This window comes from Hippopotamus amphibius, chromosome 10 (assembly GCF_030028045.1).
Source record: "Hippopotamus amphibius kiboko isolate mHipAmp2 chromosome 10, mHipAmp2.hap2, whole genome shotgun sequence".
NCBI lineage: Eukaryota > Metazoa > Chordata > Mammalia > Artiodactyla > Hippopotamidae > Hippopotamus > Hippopotamus amphibius.
The window spans coordinates 52,281,322-52,301,148 of NC_080195.1; the positions used below are offsets into that span (position 1 = coordinate 52,281,322).

At 35.3% G+C, this 19,827-nt stretch overlaps 1 protein-coding gene across 2 annotated transcripts in view; it reads left to right on the top strand.

The window, feature by feature from the left end:
- GSK3B (glycogen synthase kinase 3 beta) overlaps window positions 1-19,827 on the top strand; it is a 194,071-nt gene that overhangs the window by 142,167 nt on the left and 32,077 nt on the right. For both annotated transcript variants that reach the window (XM_057696192.1, XM_057696193.1), the window contains exon 8: window positions 14,152-14,247. In XM_057696192.1, coding sequence (XP_057552175.1) covers window positions 14,152-14,247 — 96 coding nt within the window. The remainder of the gene's footprint in view (window positions 1-14,151; window positions 14,248-19,827) is intronic.

Sequence of the window (19,827 nt, forward strand, 5' to 3'; positions counted from 1 at the left end):
CTGTAGTTGATAACAGTATGAAATGTTCTCACCAAAAGACGGAAGGGAGGAAAACAGGAAAGAAGGGAAGAAAGAAGTGTGAGGTGATGAATATGTTGAGTAGATGGTGGGAATCCTTTCACAAGATATGTGCATATAAAGTCACCACTGTGTACATTTTGTATGTTTTACAATTCTATTTGTCATTAAACCTCAAGAAGGGGGGGGGTAGTATAATATTGACATGAGTGTAGGCATGTAGATCAATGGAGTAGAATTGAGAGTCTAGAAATAAACCTTTACACCTTTACATTTATGGTCAGTTGGCCTTTGACAAGGGTTCCAGGGCAATTCAACGGGGAAACAATAGTCTTTTTAACAAATGATATTTGGGCAACTGGATATCCATATGCAAAAGAATGAAGTTGGACCCCTGCCTCTCACACTGTATACAAAAATTAACTCAAAATGGGTAGACCTAAGCATAAGAGCCAAGACTATAAAACTCTTAGAAAGAAGCATGAGTGTAAATCTTTGTGTCCTTCAGTTAGGCAATGATTTTTTAGATATGGCACAGGAAGCACAAGTGAGAGTAGAAAAAACAGATACATTGAACTTCATCAAAATTTAAAAATTTGTGTCTTTTCTGGACACCATCCGAAAAATTAAAAGACAGCACACAGTATGGGGAAAGATTTTTGCAAATCATATGTATAATAAAGGACTTGTACCCAGAATAAAGAACTCCTACAACTCAAAGATAAAAAGGCAGCCCAATAGGAAAATGGGCAAAGGATCTGAATAACATTTCTCGAAAGAAGACATACAAGTGACCAGTAAGTGCACGCACACAGAAAAGATGCTCAGCATTGTTAGTCATTAGGGACATGCAAGTCAATAGCATAATGAATACCATATCGCATTCATTAGGATGGCTAAAATACAGACAGACAACAACTAGTATTGGTAAGGATGTGGAGGAATTGAAACCTTCATGCATGGCTGGAGGGATTGTAAGATGGTATCAAAAAATGATTTGGCACTTCCTTAAAATATTGAACATAGAGGTACCGTATGACCCAGCAATTCCATTCATAGGAATGAATTGAAAACATTTATCCACACAAAAATTTGGACATAAATGTTTATGGCAGCATTATTTATAGCCAAAAAGTAGGAATGTTTCAAATGTCAGTCAGCTGATGAATGGATAAAATATGAGACACAAAAGACCACATGTTAATGTGATTATATTCATATGAAATGTCCAGAATAAGCAGATCTGCAGAGACAAAAAGTAGATTAGTGGTTGTCAGGTATTGGGGAGAGTGGAAATGGGAGTGACTGCTTGGTACAGGGTTTCATTTTGGGGTGATGAACATGTTCCAGAATTAGATAGCAATTGATAGTTGTACACCTCTGGATACAATTTAATAAAAATGAGTTCTGTACTTTAAAGGGGTGAATTTCATAATATATGTTTTTAAAGATAAGATTGAAGACATCTACCTACAGAACTTTTGATAACGTTGTGTTGCTGTTTCCACCATATTATATGAAAGGCAATAAACTCTGACCATAGTTTTGTAAAGCACTCAGATCAACTTAAGTGACAGATAGCACAGGAGTAAATGTAGTAGAGCATGGACACACAGAGGAACCTTCCTGTACTAGTTTATCCCCTCTAGGCTGAATAAATACTTTAGCCAAATTGTTTAGTTGTGTTCAGATAACATGGCAACTTGATGCTCTTTTCTTCACTGTTGTTCCTGGTGGGATTTTAAGATTTGTACTACTGCTGCTATAGCTTGGGGGTTGGGGAGGGTAGTTCCTTGCCTTTTGGAAATCAGAGGAAAACCCTGAGAAGGAAACATTGCACACGCCACAAAAATTTTTAAAAATTTCTTATACCAAAATTTCACTCATATTATAGGAAAGAGGTAAATAGAAACTGGATAAAATCTGCATGTGTTGAGAGTTCAGTGTTTTAGCTACCTACATCGAGTAGATTTAAAAAAAGAACACCTGTAAATTGTAGGGATATACCAGAGGGAATGACATTTTATATCAATCCTCTGGAAGTGAAAATGTGTAGTAATGATTCCGATGTCAGTAGAATGCTGATATTTTGAAATAGAATAGCTCAGTGACATGTTTTCTTATTTTCTAATTAGAGAAATTTGTCACATTTATGATATACGCAGTCAACCTGACAGTTATGACAGTTTATTTGAATAAACATTTCTTTTATGCAGAAAGGTAATAAAAATGTTTAATTATTCACTCATGCCATATATAATCTCTCTTGCTTCTATATTATCTGCTTATTTAAAAAGCTTTGATTGAATTCATTATGTGTAGGCCTGGCCATGTATTCTTCTAGTCTTTCAGGGTACTTACAGTAACAACATGCTGATTTAGTGAACCTTCTGGGCTAGAACATAGAGGGTCTTTGCCCTCAAGGAGTTCAGAGACTTATTGAGGGGAGGAAGGAAACAAATGAGAGCAATAAAGTAAGGCAGGTATGATCCCAGAGGTCTGAGCAGAGTACAAAGGCAGAAGCTTCCTATTTGAAGGTAATCCTATCTAGAAAGGCTTCATAGAAGAGGTAACTCTTGAGCTGAATCTTGAAACATGGAAAGATATTCACCCTTTAGTGAAAGGAAGGGAGTGGAGGACATACGTGCTAATTTGGACAAGGATGCTTAGTGAAGTCGGGTCTGTTGTGTGTTGCTTTATAGTTTGAGCCTAAAGTTCTGAATGGTCGGGGTAGAATATGAGTTCACCAGGAGAGAGAAGGCTGGAGTTATGGGCAGTGGCCAAAACACATTAGCCTATAAGCAGTTGGAAGCCACTGCAGGATTTTAAACAGAGGAGTAACATTTCTAATAGGATTTCTTTTACTTCACATTTGCTTTAAAGGCTGCACATATAGCTCTATTGCTGAAGTTTGGCGACCTCTAGTGTTGAGCTCTTAAAATGCAAAGCTATGAAAGAAATGTATTTCAGAGCTTTTATCAGATGATCTTTGGCTTTTTATTTCTTTGAAGACATAAACATCATAATTCCTTGCTTAATATTTATTGGTGTCTAGCTAAATTTGCAACTAAATGAATGAAAAAAGTGTTACAACAAACATGATGAGACCGACTACAAGTGAAACGATCGATTTAATCATAAGGGATGAACAGCGTCCCCAAAGGATTGTGACAGACTAATATCTGGTTGAGTCTTTCCACCACTTATGATGTTCTAGGATAGTGGACTTTAAAATTGCTTTTTTTTTGCAATAAATGGGAAGATCTTATTCTAATAACAGATAACTCCGAGTACATACTCTTCCCAGTGGTGTGATAATTTTGAACATTCCCCTCCCGCATTCTGTGAGAGCTATCATACTTATAAAAAATGCATGAAACATTACGTGTAGCTTCATTTCCTTTAAGTTGTGGGGGGACTTAGTTTTTAGGAAATCCAAAAATAGTGATTTTTTAAGTGTACCCTTAGTTTAAAAATTTTGGAAAAAGAATTACTTTTCCATCTCTTAGAATTTGGGGGAACCCTAAGACTTGTTTTGTGTCTGAAGTGATAAGGTCCATGTCAAACATACTTTTTTTTTAAATCCATAAGGTGAAAAAGTTTGTGTATGATTTCAGTTTCCAAATATAAATCAGCTGAAATAAATCAGGTAGAAATATACTCTGAACCTAATAGAAACTTAATATAAAACTTAAAGATATACTCAGAAGTAGAAATGGGATAGTTGATTTATTTGTTTTTTTATGTTCATGGTATTGATTGCAGGTGGTGATGCGTTCAGAATCTTTGCTCTTCATAATCTGCTCCTAGTTTACCTTTTAGCCTTTAATGTTCCAGCCATTATCTAATCCTAATTCTCTGTTAGCACTCAACTGTTACAGTTATCCAAATCATGTTGTTTTTCACTTCCTACCTAGAGTGCATAGAATGTGCATCTGACTCATTTGCTTCCTAGATTCCTTAAGTAAAATTAGCTCTTGTCTGTCCTTCCAGGATCCTTTCCTGAATCTTGTCCTTACTCCAGTGCATTGTAGCACTTAGACCTCACACATCATCTATGCTTATTTTGTTGTACTGATCTTGGCTGTTTGAAGTTGATTTATAATGTACAAGTCTCTCTGCCCTAGAGCTCCTTGAGCATAGGAACTCAGTAAATGTTTTGTTGAGTGAGTGACTTAGGAGGCTGAAAACAAACTTAAATGCCTCTCAATTATGTCTTACCTTTGCATTCTTATGTTCCTTTGCATCTTAACTCATACTTTTGCTTTCTTAAAGACTACATGTACTGTATATAAAGTAATTCTGATTTTAGGGTTTAACAGACTCATACTTTTAATGCTAGCCTTAAAATAGCAACAGAAGAAGGATAAACATGGTTGCATTTAGTGTAGTAACAACATCGCATATTACATAATGGTCTGTTTTTTATTTTTTGAATTAATTTCATAGAGATGTAATTTACATACAATAAAATGTAGCAATTTTCAGTGTACAGTTTAATGAGTTTGACAAACATATGTAACCACTATCCTGGTCAAGGTTTAGAACATTTCCATCACCCCAAAAAATTCCTGGGGTGACCAAATGTCCCATTTTGCCCAGGACTGAAGGATTTGCCAAGATAGTCCCAGATAAGCTGGGACAGTTGATCACCCTGCTTGTATACCTTTGCTGTCTCCCATCTTCTGTTTCAGGTTACCATTAGTCTGCTTTCTGTCACTACAGATTAGGTTTTCCTATTCCAGAATTTCATATGAATGGAATCATATAGTGTATATATATTTTTATGTCTGGCTTTTTTAGCTTAATATCATGTTTTTGAGACTCATCCATCTTTTTATTTATATTATCTATTCTATTTTATGCTTAGTTGTATTCTATGAATATACCATAGTTTGTTTATGCATTCACCTGTGGATGGGTGTTTGACTTGTTTTTTTCGTTTTGGCTATTACGAGTAAAACTTCTGTGCTTGTTTGCAAATATTTCTGCAGACATGTGTTTACATTTCTCATCAATAAAGAACTAGTTCTGAAGTTGTGGATCACATGATAAATGTTTGTAAACTTTGTAAGAAATCATCAAACTGTTTTCCAAAGCAGTTTCACTATTTTTCACTCCCACCAGCACTGTATGAGAGTTCCAGTGCTTTACAGTCTCACCAACATATAGCATTCATAATAAATTTCAGTTTAGTTTTAAAATTGCTTTTATCATTAGGAAATGTCCATCTTTGCTTTTGTTTAATTTCCTTGTCCCTAAGTCTACAGTTTTCTGATATTAATGTAAGCACTCCATCTTTCTTGTGATTAATGTTTGCATGGTAGATCTTTTTGCATCCTTTTTGTTTTAAAGTATGTCTTTATATTTAAAGTTCATTTCTTACAGACAGTATACACTTAGGTCTTCTTTTTTAAATTATCTGATAATTTCTGCCTTTAATTGGAGTGTTTAGACCATTTACATTTAATTTAACAACTAATATGGTTGGGTTTATTTGTTTTCTTTTTATTGTGCTTTTCTTTCTCACTCGCTCTATTTTACTGCTACCTTGTGGCTTATAATGAGTGTTTTTTATTTTTCCTGTTGGCTTTTTAAGCTATATTGCCATGTTGCTTTTTTTTTAAGAGTTTGTTCTAAGATTGAAAATAGGCATCCTACTCTATCACAGTCTACAAATAATAATTTACCACTTCGCATATAAAGTAAGAACCTTACAACAGGATATTTCTCCCTCCTGTCCTGTGTGCTGTCATTGTCATACATTTTACTTCTATGATACTTTATTGTTTTGTTTTAAATACTGTTTTCCTCTAAAGCAATTTAAAAGCAAAGGGGAAATGTCATATAGCCCATATTTACCATTTTTGGTGGTCTTTATTCCTTTGTATAGATAGGAATGTCCATTTGGAATCCTTTTCTTTCATCCTAAAGTACTTTCTTTTAGTGAAAATCTGATGACAAACTCTCTTAGCTTTTGTTTGCCTAATAATGTCTTTCAAAAGATATTTTCACTGATTATGGAATTTCTTGGTTTCCAGTTTCTTTTTTCTTTTTTTAGAAAGGTCTCTATTTTCTTCTGGCTTGCATTGTTTCTGATAAGTCAGCTGTCATTCTTTTTGACTGTATAAAATGTGTCCCTTTGGGGAAAATTTTTTCCTTTATCAGTGGCTTTTATTAGTTGATTGTGACTTACGTTATTTTCTGTTTTTATACTGCTTGAGTTTCATTGAGATTTTCATCAGATTTGGAAAAATATTGGCCACTATTTCTTCAAGTAGGTTTTCTACATCTGTTCCCCCAATCCCCTTTTCAGACTCCAAACACATGTACATATGTTTTTCGAGCCTTTTTTACCCCCATGCTTCAGCTTTGTTAGTTTTTGTGGGGTTTTTTTTTGTTCTTTAAAGTTCCCTGATTGTCTTCTGTGGTGTCTAATCTGCTGTTAGACCTCCAGGGAAGTTTTCATTTCACATATCGTACTTTTTAATTGTACAATTACTGTATTTTTTTTAATCCTCCACTTGTCTCATTATAATAGCTGTTTTATAGTCCTTATTTGTCAATTCTGTCATCTGTGTCATTTTTGGATCTGTATCTGTTGACCTATCCTCCCCTCCCCCCCGCCCTGTTTTGGGATTATATTTATTTACCTTTTTTTTTAAGGCTTTATTCATTTTTATTTATTTGTTTATTTACTTATTTACGTATTTATTGGCTGTGTTGGGTCTCTTCGTTGCTGCATGGGGGCTTTCTGTAGTTGTGGCGAGCAGGGGCTACTTTTTATTGCAGTGGTCAGGCTTCTCATTGTAGTGGCTTTTCTTGTTGCAGAACACGGGCTCTAGGCGTGCAGGTTTCAGTAGATGTGGCACGTGTGCTCAGTAGTTGTGGCTCACGGGCTCTAGAGCACAGGCTCAGTAGTTGTGGCACATAGGCTTAATTGCTCCATGGCATGTGGGATCTTCCTGGCAGGGACTGAACCCGTGTCCCCTGCATTGACAGGCAGATTCTTAACCACTGCGCCACCAGGGAAGTCCCCTACCTTCTTTAAAGAGTATTTTGTCAATCAGTTTTCTAATTGTTTACTGTAGAGAGCAATTCTAGTTACCAGTTACTTAGTAATGACAAGGAAGAGAAGTCCATATAATGTCTTTTTTTCTTTTAATAATGCAAGCCTTTGCATGACAGTCCAAATTTGTTGAACTACTGATGCCAGGTTATACAGAATTGTACTGTTATGCAGGTGAGTCAAAAATTATCCACACTCCAGTTATGTTACAACTTCTGTTGGCTGCACTGTGTTATCAGTGCTTTCCGTTCAAGGCTACTGTCTCCCAGTCACTGCTGTGCAGGTGTGAACATGTTACATCAGTTCATTTGTAACTGCGGTGTGAGCAAAAAATGGTTGCCCCACTTGTGATTTGTACAAAAGAAGAGCAGCGTGCAGTGATTGATAATTTGTGGTCTGAGGGTGTACCTGGTGCTGTTATTTAACGAAGACTGTGCGCAGTATGGATAAAGTGTTTTGTTGTGAAGAAGTGTGTATGAATGGATAGAGATGCTTATTGAAGAGCTGAAACCTAAACTTCGGATTAAATGCAGAGGACTGCTATCCAAGGGCATCGTGATCTTGCGTGACAATACACGTCCACACACTTCTGCCCACACTGTCGACACTCTGCAGAAACTTCATTTTGCGGTGTTAAAGCATCCTCCCTATAGTCCTGATCTTGCTCCATTGGACTTTCACCTGTTTGTTGCTCTGAAAGCAGCCCTACAAGGTTGAAGATTCACTTCTGATAAAGAAGGGAAGACAGCAGTGTATTTGTAGCTCACAACTCAGCCTAAACCATTTTTAATGAAGGAATACGAAGCTTGTTGACAGCTGGACTAAGTGTATTGAAAAGCAAGGAGATTATTTCGAAAAATGATGTATTTGTCTTTTCTAAAAGTTAATTAAGGTAAAATCTATAGCCAGAGTGTGGATAATTTTTGACTCACCCTCATATATAAGGCTTTTAGTTTACACTAGACCACCTTGAAGTAGTTATGGCTCCTTGTTAGATAGGCACAATATTTATATTCAAAGCAATTCCATAACAATGGTTTCTGTAACTTAGGCCTTGAGATTAAAAATTCTAGGCAATAGAATTGCTTGTAATGTACACATCCATAGGATTTGCCCACCATTTAACATTCCAATCTAAATTCCACACGTGTGAAACAATCACTAACAGACAAGGTACTAAACTTTTATGTTTGTTATTACGGATATACTTAAGCATGAGTAAGCATGGGATTTACAGTGAAAATCTTCAGCTAACGGAGCCTGCAAGTGATTTATCAAAATTGCTAAATTATTTTTAAAATTTTTATAAAAATTTATAAAATAAGTTTGAGATTTGTTACACTTTTTGATCTTGTTTAGCCAATTAGATGCCTGTATTTTTTCATATTATTCTTCAGTTGCCTAAGATCTATAATCCATAAATTAATAGTTCAAGATATTCCTTTTATTAAGTTGAATTGCCATGATATAGGTAGATTTTATTTAAATCATGTTTTTCAAGTTGTCAAGAAAAGTCGAGCTTTTTTGTTTAACTTTTAACTATAACCTTGTGATCTTATAAAATCTAATATATTATTGCCCACGACTCCAAAGAATTCAGGTTTTATTTTATGGTATAACCAATGGAGTTTAAGAAAGTGATTTTATTATTATTATTATTTTTAAAAAACGTTTTCTTGTTTCTGCCCTTAATATTAGGTAGACCATTTTAGGGAGTCGGCTACACATGTATTGAATCCCATATTTACCACTGACAAACTGTAACTCTGAGAAGTTGGTGTACCTCAGTGAACCTTAGGTTTCTCTTAAGTGTGAAATGGGATGGTAGAGTACCTGTAAAGTTTAAAAGAGAAAAGAAAATTAATATATCTAGCACAGAGCTCTTAATACTGGCTACTCAGGAAATATTTCTTCTTTTTGTTCTCCCCTTTCCCTCACCAATGTACCTTTTAGAAGGAGAACTTATATATGCTATCTTTACTTACTCATTTCAGATGGTTATGGTCTGCTTGCTCTTCTCACGACTGATCTCACCAAGGTCAGAAAGGAAGTCTTCATGGCCAGCATTAGTGAACACCTTTTGGGCTTTAAATTTCCCTTTTTCCATGTATTTGTGTCTTTCGAGTCCCTATCTTTAGCACTCTCATTCACCTGGCTTTGCCTGTCACTCTTAAAGCCACCTAGTACCTGTACATCAGGTACTACCAAAGCTGTTTTTCCATGCTCAAACTCACTTCTAAATGATATACTTAATGTCCACCACTTGGAGGAGAACTCCTCCAGGTTCTTCTTGAATATTTTAAATACTGTTTTCTCTTCCAGCTCATTCCTTCATGCTTAATAGCATCAACATTTTTCACAACTACCAACATTAAAAGCTGAAATTGTCCTCCAAGTCAATAAACAGATTCTTTCATATCATCTCCTAAAATTGGTTTGCCATTAATGAGATTTAAATTATTTTTTTAAAACATTTGTCTTTTTTATGTTTAGGGTTTTTTAATTAATTATTTAAATATTTGTTTGTTTGTTTGTTTGTTTTTGCCTGTGCCAGGTCTTAGTTGCAGCACAGGGGATCTTCATTGTGATGTGTGGGCTCTTTAGTTGCGGCATGTGGGATCTAAGCCTGCATTGGGAGTGTGGGGTCTTAACCACTGGACCACCAGGAAAGTCCCAAGGTTTAAATTATGTTCTAGCTGTGCTTCTGATTAGTTCTGACCTTTGAAAAGTTGCTCCTTCTGGACCTCAGGTTCTCTTATCTCTAAAAATGTTCAGACTAGATCAGAGGTCAGCAACTAGGGCCCAGGGACCAAATAAAGTCTGCTGCCTATTTATTTATGGCTGCTTTGTGCTACAGTAGTAGAGCTGACTAGTGACAGAGGCTCTGTGGCCCACAAAGCCTAAGGTATTTAGTCTCTGGCCCTTTAAAAAAAGTTTGTTAATCCCTGGACTAGTGCATCTCCCATCTACTTTTCATCTCTATTAGCCAGCCTGGAGAGAGTGTGCTTTTAAGATTTAAAAGTGAGAAGAAAAAGAAGAGAAAAATTATTATAGTAGTTGAATATTTGGCAAGAGAAATTAAACATAGAACAGACTGTGACATTGGAATTTCGCTTTCCCCATCTAATAGCCTTAGTGATTCAGGTCATGTGTCTGTAACAAAGGAATAAGAAGATCTCTGTTGCTACTTTGTGGTTACATACTAGTTTATTTGGGTAATTGCTTTTAAATAATTGATAGTGAATATGTCAATGATTCCATTTACTAGTTAGTAATTAAGTTTCTTGAAAGTCACAAATATCTACATTTTGAAGGTAAAGAACACAGTTAAGTTCTGACCACCAATCAGATGTATAATTAAGAATCTTTTTCATATCATAATTATTCATCAAAGCAGATTATTTCTCATTGTGATAAAGATTTTTTCCACACCCATGCACCTGGTATATATTAAAGGAGAATTCTAGCTATGTAAAAAATGCTTAGATGAAAAGGTCAGAAATATTGAACCTTAGTTAATTACATGTATGCTGACACGTACTAATGTCTGCAGCTGACTTTCAAATGCATCAAAAAATAAGGTGGGTCGATATATATAGATTGAGGGGTAGAAATGTGATGAAACAAATGTAGTAAAATATTAATCATAGAAAATCGAGGTAGTTGGTATAAGGGGAGGGCACTTTCACTATTTTTAAAAAGGTGTGAAATATTATGTTTGAAATATTTCACATGTAAAATTTGAGGTGAATGTAGATCTAAGTGGCTGTGAGGCGAGTTTAGGGAGACTGTGGAGTGACTGCGTGTATGCACACAGACAGTGCACCTTCTTGCTTTTGTGTAAAGTAAATTATGAAAATTTCTGTGTGAAGCAAAGCTTGTGTACATGTCATGTTTCTCAGCTGTTTTATTGTGTATTTCACAGGTTTACTTCCACCTGGAATATTCTTAGGCTATGATAAAAAAAATACAAGAATTGAAACATTCCTGCCTTTTCATTATACAGTGTGTAGATATAGGAGAGTCAGCCAAGTGGCTGAAAAGTTCATGTGATCTGTGCTCACACAGTAAAAAGATACATTTACTGATGGACAGCATACATCCCCCATTTTTTTTGGCATCCTTACCAGCTTGTCGGGAGTTAGGACTGTGACTTGTGTTAACAGAGTATTGAATAAATATAGGGAGACTGCACAAAGAATACTCACTGATTTGAGAGTGGGCATTTCTTCAGTGTTATTTTGTTTATTATGAAATGTATCATAATGCAAAAATATATAAAAATGTACAGATTTAAAGCTTAATAATAAAGTGAATATCCATGTAAGTACCACTCATATTTAGAATTAGAATTAGAGGAAATACTTATGCCCATCCCAGTCACAGTCCCTTCTCCTACATCCTTTCTAGTAAGCTCAATAATCTGTACTTGATTTTTCTAGTGAATATTCCCATGCTTTTGATTTAGTTTTACTGTGTAAACTAAAATATAGTCTAGTGTTGGCCTGTTTTGGTTTTGGTTTTTGTCTTTTTTGGGCGGGGGGGCTGTGTTGGGTCTTCGTTCCTGCGCATGGCCTTTCTCTAGTTGCAATGAGCAGGGGCTACTCTACATTGCAGTGAGCAGGCTTCTTGTTGTGGCGGCTTCTCTTGTTGCGGAGAACCGGCTCTAGGCGTGCAGGCTTCAGTAGTTGCGGCACACAGGCTCAGTAATTGTGGCTCGCAGGCCCTAGAGCACAGGGTCGATAGTTGTAGTGCACTGGCTTAGCTGCTCCGTGGCGTATGGAATCTTCCCTGACTAGGGGTCAAACCCGTGTCTCCTGCATTTGCAGGCAGATTCTTAACCACTGTGCCACCAGGGAAGTCCGAAGGTATGCATTTTAAATACTCATTTTTTTCATGTCTCTGCTGTTATTTTTTTTAGCACTTAAAAAAAATCCAGGGCTTCCTAGGTGGCGCAGTGGTTAAGAATCCGCCTGCCAATGCAGAGGTCACGGGTTCGATCCCAGCTCCAGGAAGATCCCACATGCCGCGGAGCAACTAAGTCCGTGTGCCCAAAAAAAAAAAAAAAAAAAAAAAATCCAGTGGAGTTTCATTTGGGAAGCAAGATTATTGATAAGTTTGCTCTTCCTTCTTTTTCACTCTTTTCCCTTTTTCCCAGTACATATACACATGTACACCCTTCATCAGGGTCTAATTTAGAATATAAGTGCCTGGTTTATTTTTTAAAAATAAAAACTATTTTATTTTTCATATTTTAAGTATGGATAGCTCCTGACTTATAAATATCTGATAGCTGCAGCTACAAAGACCAGAGATTTCCCTTCTCAATACACCTTGCTTCTCTCTGTAAAGTTGGAATTCTACTACAAGAAGGAAAGGAAGTTGTATTATATTTATCACCTCTAAGAATTTCCTAGTACCTCTTTGTAATACTTTCCTCCAGCTCCTCACAACCATGGATCTTCTTTCTGTCACTAGGCAGAAAATGTTCTAGAATTCCATATGAATTAAATTATACACTAGGTACTTTTTTGTCTGGTTGCTTTTGCTCAGTATAATTATTTATCTGTTTTATTATTATTACTGAGTAGTATTGCATTGTATTAACATACCACTATTTGTTCATTTACTTGTTGTGGACATTTGAGTTATTTCCACTTACTGGCAGTTGTAAAAAAGATGCTATGCACATTAGTGTATAAGTCTTTGTATGGACATAGCTTTCAGTTCTCTTGGGTAACTACCTAGGAGTGGGAATGAGAAGTATAACTTTTTTACAATTCCACCAGCAATGGATGAGAGTTTCACTTGCTCTGTGTTCTCACCAAGACTTAGTATACATCATTAGTCCTTTTAATTTTAGCCTTCTTAGTAGGTGGTGTCTTGTAGTTTTAATTAGCATTTCCCTAATGATCAGTGATATTGAGCATCTTTTCATGTGCTTATCTGCCATCTCTGGTGAAGTATTTGGGCATATCTTTTGCCCATTTTTATTGTGTTGCCTTCCTGTTTTTGAATTATAAGAGTCCTTAGTATATTCAAGATGCAAAAATCCTTTGGCTATGTTTTACAAATGTTTTCTCTCAGTCTAGCTCACCTTTTGTTTTCTTAGGAGTGTCTTTTGAAAAATAAAACTTAAAATTTTGACTAAGTGCTGAAAGTTTTAATGAAGTCTAGAGAATTAGAAACAACAACAAAAACCTGAAATTCTTACTTTGCCCTGGTTATTCACCACAAATCAAGTACTTATCATTACATTCTACTTCTTCTGTGTAGCTATCCTTGAATTGTAAATGGCTTAACATTTTATTTCAACAAGGTTTTATGTCAGGCCCTAGAGTAATAAAGGTGGATAATAAATGTCATCTTTCTTCAAAGTACTCATTTTAGTATTTAATGTTTCTTCCCATCTGTTTTGTGCAGTCAGGTCCATGTACGTTCCTTTGTCTGGTGACTAATACAGCTCTGGAGGCAATGAAGTACTCAATATATTTTCATCTTGTATTGTAGTTACACTTTTTTCCACCCACAAATATGTCAGTTTACCATAGCAGGAAGTCCCTTGTTCTTTGTATCCTTCATGTATCCTAGCATAGTTCCTAATACACTGGGACAATCAATGTTCAGTGATTGAATGGAATTATTGATGACCATGTTTGACTAAGATTCTCCTAAATATCCATAGTTTATTGATAATAAAACATTTGGCTTACTTTATGAAATGGATAAAAGATACTCTCATATCAGATGCCATCATTGCAGTAGATTGTTTTTCTAGACAGAATGAGATGCCTGGTTTTTGCTTGAATGTTTTTGAGTGATCTTTCTTTTACAAGCCTGATTGAACATTACTATCATGATAAACGTCTGCATAGGATAGTATAGCCTGGGTTCTGTAGTCAGAAATTAAAGTCTTTATATTATAAACTCTGCTCTGTTTAGTGAGTTACATATTTTGTAACTTTGGAATTCCTTTTTCCAGTGAAACCAGTACATTAAAACATAAAGACTATACTTGTAAGTATATAGAAAAATATGGCAATAACTTGCTTTTTTTAATCTAGGTCCTGGGGACACCAACAAGGGAACAAATTAGAGAAATGAACCCAAACTACACAGAATTCAAATTCCCTCAAATTAAGGCACATCCTTGGACTAAGGTGAGTCAAAAAGAGTTTTTTAAAAAGCACATTAACCAATAGTTAACTAGAAGTTGGATTTCTCATTGTTCTTAAAATGAACTATTTTGAGACTAGGTGGCTGTCAGAGTACAAAGTACAACAGCACTTCTGCATTTAAAAATAATTGGGTAGTTGTAGTTCAGTGTTTCATTGACCATACATAGTTTGACCCCCATTGATTTCCTGTAGAAAGTTTCCAGCCTGGGTTTTTATTTGTAGGATGAGGACAGTATGTGTACATAGCATTCAAATAAAGAATTTCATTAGGAGCAGGATCTTATATATAAATTTTGACTACTGAAAATGCAGAAGTGATTTCTTTACATAGTTAGAGGTATTTATTATTAGTTCAGTATCATATAGCATATGAAAATATACATTTTATATATTTTTGTTCTTTTTTAAACTATTAATATATAGACCTTATTATAGGTAATATTTTGTGTTCTTTTTTGTTTACTTTCCTACTGGTGTTTTGGGAACAGAAATAAAATGAAGATTTGCTCTTACTAGTAGTATACATTGAAAGCAATTAATATGTCAACAGATGTCACTAGCCATTGGAAAATCCTAACCTCGATGTTTAGATAGAACCAATTCTAAGAGCCATAAGTACTGACTTAAGAGAAGACTTTATTTTTTGCTTTGATATTTAATTGAAATGATTCTAGAGAGATTTTATTAATAAGTTGTTTTCATGTCAGTTTGATTTGTAAGGTTGTATTGCAGAGGGGGAGAAAATCTCAGTAGGGTTTATAGCTAGAGTGAATCATTTTATAGATTCTGGAACTCTAGCTAAACATACAAGGTGACTTATCCAAGATTCCATAGGTGGCTGTGACAAAGCCAGGATTAAGCTTCTGTGTGTGTGTGTGTGTGTGTGTGTGTGTGTGTGTGTTTAATGCCAGGTCTTTTAAACCTCTGGTTATGTGCCATGCACGTATCCCCCTTTCCAATTCACTTATATTTCATAATATATTTTGTGGGTTGGAAATTTTCAACTTTTTAATATATATTTCAAGCAGAGACTTTGTATATTTAAAAGTGTACATATAACTGTTTTGGACATTGACAAGTTCATTTAATTGGTTATAGGTCTTTTATAATAAGAGGTGAAGTAATTTAGGGCTAGGTGAACTAATTTACATTTCCAGATTCAAAGTAGGTCCCTTTCTCTAAGTTGTATTATGATTCAAGTTACTTTCCTTCGAGTTATAACTATCATCACTTCACTTCTTTTCACCTCTCTTCACCTCAGAAAATCCTCTTATTACTAATTATTTATTAGGTAGAATCAGTGCCCTCAGTAATATTTTAGTGCCAGAATTATAGGTTTTAGCTTTCACTGACCAAGATGTTGCACTTTCCCCTCTTAAAGTTTATAATAAACACTAAGTGTTCTGAGATAAATCGTTCTTTGGTCTTTGTACCTAAAAGTTTATTTTGAATCTAGGTCAAAAGATATTTAGGGTCTCTCGCTGGTTCTAAACTCAGAGAATCCTAGGTGGCCTATTTGGATTTAGAATCTGAGTTGCAGTTTGAATCCAGCAAAGTTAATTCAAGTTAAAAGTGTTTATAACAAGTGATTTGTAGTAGACTATGATTTCAACCACGTTAAAGAGAAACAAAAAGCAAAGAGAATTTTGCGTATTGAATTAATATAGGGAAATATTCCAAAATGCTAATGGTAGTTAGGGTAAGAAGAATGTAGGTGATTTTATTTTCTTTCTTCTGCATTTATGTATTTCCATATTTTCTTTAATAAGCATGTAATTTTTATGAAGATAGAAAAGTAAAATTCTTTTTGGTTGAATCTGGTCATCACGTGTATAGAGCTTCTGAGCAAATATAATGCTGAAATTGAGGTCATAGATCTTATTTAGAAGTCCTTGTCCTCATTTTTTTTTTTTAATCAAGACTGCCACCAGTATTAGTGTGTGTCTTGGTCTGCATTTTTCCCCTCCCTGGATTATATCTCTTCAAGTATTAGCCAGGATGGAATGTGAGGAATGATGCATTATAATTACCATGCAGGCAATAGAAAATTTGTGGTGAATTTGCATGCTTTACATCTTCTTTTGCCTTTTGTGCAATTCTGATGTTTCTGTCTTACTCTAATGCTTTTCAAACTTGAATAATCTATACAAAGCCCTTTTATTTGTTTGTTTATTTAGGCTTCCATTCCTGTACCGTGTGTAGAATAATAACTCAATTCTCCCATCTGTTTTGTCTCTTCAAACTCTTGTGAACTCTTCATTGGTATATGTGACATAATTTGGTTCTCACTTGTTACAAATGCATTTATTATGTAATAGTACACTTATGTTAATTTCTCATTAGTGCACACCATTAGGTTGCTGTTATTGTGGTTGTAAACATAAAACCAAATTCAGACAGAGAAATTCCACGACACTACTCTGTCATCTAGATGATCCAGAATATACTCATATTGAATTTTGAAAGTAGATTATTATCAAAATAAAACTACAAAATTTTAAATTTCTAGAGGGAACTCAGTCCCCCTCCCCTCCCTTGTGATGATGAACGCTAGCTTGAAAAATGCTGTCTTATGGTAGGCAGCCAATGGAGTTATATTTTTAAAAAACATACATAATGTTATTCTCTAAAGAGGAAAGCTTATTGCCTTTGGAGGGCAGATAAATGGAAGTCTGGAAACAAAAGCTGATTTGCCTTTATTGTGGTCTTCTGTTAAAACCCACTTTAGCCCCGTTTTCTGAAGCTGTGAGCATGTAAACCCTCATTTCCTACGCTGCAGTGTAGTACAGCTGTATCCCCAGAACTGGGAGCCCTTGTTCTCAAAAAAAGTAGACAGACAAAAAGACCAAAGGAGAAAATGTCTACCGTGGAAACATTGAGATGAAGGTATTCAGATGTGTAAGAAAGATAGCAACAGAATAACAAGATAGTAAAATAATCTGAGTGTGATATATAGCAGGAATCTTGAGAATTTAGAAATTCAGTAAGATGCCCTTGACTATTACTTAATAGCCATAACAACCTAATTCATTGAATAAGCTTTTATGGCTTAAGTTGGAAAGGAAATATGTTTTAATGTTTTGAAACAGGGACCAATATTGAGAGTGAGGGTAGGGAGGATAAATAACTCCCCATTGGTGTATGCTGTACACGTAAAAGAAAAAAAGCCAGATGGGAAGCAAAAGGAAGTGAAAATAAAAGTAAATTGAGATTTAAATAGAGAGGGGGATTGGTTGGAAGAAGAGAAGAAGCTGAAATTCTGCATTTGGTACATGGAGATTTGGTTAAATGACAGTCTATTAGGAATGAAGTAAGAATCTAGTTTAAGCACTGCTCCCATTCTTTGTGTCTCAAGTTGTTTTTGGGTTTTTTTGGGTAAGATAGCAATTAGCTGTTGTCTTTTCTCCAGATTCTTTTCAAAACAAAGTATGCACGTAAAGGATTTTTTCATTTTAGTTCAGAGTAAGTATAAAGGTTGTACCTCCAGTGTAGTTCTGTGATTTGTCCTCTCTATCTCCACTGCCCTGACTTCAATTTAGCCCATCATAGCGTAGAACTGTTAAAACAACCTCCTACCTCCTAACTGATTTCCCTCCTTCATATCTTTCACATCCTCATTGCTGTCAAAAGCACATGTAATACTGTCACTTCTAATTAAAATTTTTCTGATTCCTCATTGCCTTTAGGAAAATTTGACATACTATACATATAATGACAAGAGTGATCACGTGTCCCAATTTATGCCTGTCCAGTGAAATTATTAATGGCATGTTCCTTCACACTCTTCACTGTCCCAGTTTGGATGACAGTTTATCCAGTCATTCTGTGCCTAATCATTTCTGCTTTCTTTTTAGAAAAACAGGATATTTAGTTATTTGTTCTGCTCTTAGCCTTTCCTGAGGCATCTAGTTGGTTACCCAGTCTTTACCAACTGCTCCAGCTCCTTCACCCTTAAATGGATATAGTTAAGCAATGAATTTTTAAAAGCTTAGTGTTTAGTTAGGGTAGATTAAGGGTTTCTAATAAGATTACGCTGTATATAAATTTCTTCTCTATTTTGAGTAACCTTTTGTTTAACGTTAAAATAGGTATTCCACTTTATCCCCAAGTAATCCTGTGAGGTTAGATAACACAGATGTCTGTATATTCTTTCAGAGGAATGAAATTCATAAACGATATATCTGGTTAGTAGAAGGAAGTAGATTAGAATCCCAAGGGCTTTGGTCTCTTTCAGTTGACCTAGTGCTGTTTATTTTTTTTTTTTTTTTTTTATTATTATTTTATTTTTTTGGGGGGGTACACCAGGTTCAATCAACTGTTTTTATACACATATCCCCATATTCCCTCCCTTCCTTGACGCCCCCCCCTTGATTCCCCCCCACCCTCCCTGCCCCAGTCCTCTAAGGCATCTTCCATCCTCGAGTTCTAGTGCTGTTTAATATGTTAACTACATATGACAGTGTTGTCCTGCTCACTTTGAAGGAATCATGCAGTCATGCTGAATTTTTTGGTCTAATCAAACTCTTCTAATTGTTCCCCAGAGAAGCCACATGGTTTCTACCTCTTGCTAGTGAACGCTTAGAATGTTGTTCTTTTTTTCTGCTTACCAAGTCTTGACCTTTTGTTAAAACCTCAAATCTCACTTCTCCCATGAAACATTTTCTGATTATCCAAGCTCTACATGATTATTCCCACACATAACTCCTGTAGTACCTACCAAGTCATACCATATGTATCATAGCAGTTTCTAATTTCTTTTTTGTAATAGTAGTAATAAAATGAATATCTATTACCTCACAATGTTCATTGCCGAGTTTTTGGCATACATGATAGTTTACTTAATAGTTAACTGTCTTTAGGATATGTGAAGGCCTTGGATCATTGGTTAAGTATCCCAGAAAGCATTATCCACACAAATCAATCCTTACATACTTGATTTCTTAGTACACAGTCCACGTGCTGCGAAATGAATGAATACTAGCTAACAGAGTAAGCAGATAATTGAGGTCATTTCAGCCATCAAAGGACTCAGACTAGATAAACTACTTATTATATGTATTATTCTGTATGCTTAAAGCTAAACCAAAAAGCCCTACTGTAATTTTTTTTTTAAGACTTTATAATGTTATTTTTTTCTCTGAGCCTTTGAATATAAGTTTTGGTAAACTTACCTGTTTTAACTACAGTTTCACACATTATCAACAATGTCTTCAGAGGGGCTTAGCACAAAACAAAAATTGCTATCAAAACTTTTTTTTTTGCAAGCCCACTCTACCTTTTCTGGTCTTCCTGCTTTACTTCCTGTGTTTTGCTCACATGTATTCCAGAAAGTGTAAAACTGTATTGGGGATTTCTGTTGGTTCCTAAGTTTGCCGCTTGTCTGTCTTGTTCTGTTGCTTAGGTAATCAATTTCTGTATTGTTACTCAGCCCTCAACCCCATCTGCCTGCTGACCTCAACTAGTACATTATCACTTGTCTCATAAATACACTATGTTCTCTACTGAATTTTCTATGTACATCGTCTATTTTCCTATGTGAATAAGATCTCCTTACTTTTCTGT